We start from the raw sequence: 2,482 nt of genomic DNA, 5'->3' as shown, positions 1-2,482 counted from the left end.
CACCAATGGTCCAAAGTAAGGGGCACACATGGTGGTGTGCAGCCAAATGAATCATCTTGGCACAATACAGTGTTTGTTTGTAATGACAGGGATTAGATCACACGACTTGTTCAAAACCCCACAGCTTCATGGAAAGTCTCAAGTAAAAACATGCAACTGCTGCAGCCAAAAAACAGTGGCATCAAATCCTCTATAAAGGTGTTAAAGGAAGTGTACTGCTATCCAAATAATTAGTATGTTTTGCATGCATTTTACACTGAGGTTAAATGCTAAAACTCCTCTGTAAGAGCCTGCAAGCGATGTGAGGGAGAGTCTGAGGAGGAGGGGGTGGAAGAGGTGGTGACGGTGCCATTTGCCTGTAGGGCACCCATAAACTTGGAGAGGAGGAGAGAGTGCCCCGTTCCTCATAGGTGACTGTACCATGTGACTCCAAGAGCTTTAAAAGCAGGCCAACCTGTCTTGTCGAGGCACAAGTAATCAAGAGGCAACTGAGGAGTCAGAGGAGGAGAATACCTGGGCTGTCGGCGCAGCAGCAAATACCGACAGCCCCAACAAAACAAACTGGGCAACACCCGGCCAGTGTGTGGAGTAGTCTGCAAACGGTTCCTCTTTACTGCAACAACAATACAGGCAGAAAGACTTTACCCGCACTCACCCAGTGTCTGGGTTTTTGACACAATGAGCTGCAGCAGTGTTTCAGGATCGGAGTTCTCTGAGGAAGAGCTAGAGCTCGGTGTGCTGTGCCAAGGGCAGGACGAGAGAAGTACCAAGGCATCTTTCCAAGACAGCGAAGGCTCCGCGTGCAGCCCAAGTGACCTGGAGGAAGGCCAAACCAAGAAGCGCAATCGCCCCGTCCGCTCAAAGGCACGAAGAATGGCAGCCAACGTCCGCGAGCGGAAGCGCATCATGGACTACAACCAGGCCTTCAACGCCCTGCGCGTCACTCTGAACCATGACCTCAGTGGTAAACGCCTCTCCAAGATCGCCACGCTGCAGAGGGCCATCAACCGCATCTCTGCCCTCTCTGTATTCCTGAGCTCGAACCCCCCGAGCAAGCCCTGCACCCACCGGGAGTGCAACAGGTCATCAGCGGGGCCAGCTGTGATGGGAGCGTCTCGACTAGAGCACCCCAGGGCGGCGGTGCCTTGCCTGGAGCACCAGAGCTATGGCCCCTGGCACGTGTCCATCTCTCACCAGATGCAGCAACAACAAGGGCCCCACGTCCACCGGCTGCCCACTGAGCCGCACGTCTACATGGATAACGCCGCGTCATCGTGTCCCCCGTCTCCACACTACCCTTGTTATCCCAACGAGGGACAGCTCTACGCCCCCTATGGACACTGTGGCAGCCCCCACGACCATCCGCCCAGCCCGGTGCAGTACCCCCAGGTGGTTGAGGGGTTGGGGTACCAGCAGGGCGTGTGGGCCTCCTGCACGCAGAAATACATGGACGCTTTTGTGGAGCCACCGCCTCCAGCTCTGGGAATGCCCTGGCAGGTGAGCTACCCGGAGACCAGCCTCTCTCTGGGCTCTGACATACTGTGACTTGGGGCGCCCCCCAATTTAAACGCTGATTGAAGCTGATCCTTCCAGTGAACTGCTGAATGACCTCAAGGAGTAAAAGGCTTTTGTGTTCAGTATTACAGGCTCTTATTTCAGAACAGAGACATTGTGATGTATTTAACAGCAATAAATAAAAGTGCAATGGCAGTCCAGACAGCAGAATGTTGTATATGTTGCTAAATGTATTTTGACCTGGCATTTAAAAAATGTTAAAGATTATTAAGAATGTGTTACTGTGTTCTGTGGATAATTCACCTACGGAATTGTATTCCGATTGTCTCATTGTGATTATTTGGACGTCTGCAGACGCGGAAATGGTGTAACATGATATTAAAATGAAACATAAGCGTAAAACCACAAAGACCACAAATGGGACAATGTTCCACACTGTTATGTAACTGTCCTATGTGTTTTCTATCAAACAGTGGCTTAATCTTGAGAAAATGGGACAAAGATTTGATCGTGTATTTATTATACTACGTATTGCATACGTTGTAATGTTTGTAAAGAGTTGGTACATAGTTTTTCAAATTAAATGTTGAAATGATACGACACCCGTCATGCTTCCTTTCATAACAGCAAGGCTGGCCTCTAACTGCCGTGGTTCAGACTGAGGCCTTCGACATTGCACAAGCACGCCACCAGCTTTAGTGTGCATTCTTATCCGTGTGTGAGTGTCTGTGTGTGTGTGTGTGTGTGTGTGTGTGTGTGTGTGTGTGTGTGTGTGTGCGTGTGTGTGTGTGTATGTGTTTGATCATAGCCTGAGGTCAGTAGCCTCTACTACTCTGAGATGACAGAGGTCCTTCACTCAGTTGAAAAACGTTCTCACAAGTCTATTCTTGTTGTGTGTTTCTGGGGCAAAAAATATTTACGGCGCTTTTTAGACACAGTAAAATGAAAAGCCTGAGTCAACAATTAC

At 49.6% G+C, this 2,482-nt stretch overlaps 1 protein-coding gene across 1 annotated transcript; it reads left to right on the top strand.

The window, feature by feature from the left end:
• Positions 1–451: 451 nt before the first annotated feature.
• Positions 452–2,120, top strand: bhlha9 (basic helix-loop-helix family, member a9). The gene has a single exon (XM_040179817.2). It carries the CDS (start codon positions 679–681, stop codon positions 1,543–1,545), a length of 867 nt encoding a protein of 288 aa, XP_040035751.2. The 5' UTR covers positions 452–678; the 3' UTR covers positions 1,546–2,120.
• Positions 2,121–2,482: the final 362 nt, after the last annotated feature.

The sequence above is a fragment of the Gasterosteus aculeatus genome, chromosome 7 (assembly GCF_964276395.1).
Source record: "Gasterosteus aculeatus chromosome 7, fGasAcu3.hap1.1, whole genome shotgun sequence".
Taxonomy (NCBI): Eukaryota; Metazoa; Chordata; class Actinopteri; order Perciformes; family Gasterosteidae; genus Gasterosteus; species Gasterosteus aculeatus.
This window is presented reverse-complemented; position numbering and strand designations above follow the sequence as displayed.

What these genes read in the sequence shown, in the direction of transcription:
- bhlha9 (XM_040179817.2), top strand. Translation starts at nt 679, where the DNA reads ATGAGCTGCAGCAGTGTTTCAGGATCGGAGTTCTCTGAGGAAGAGCTA.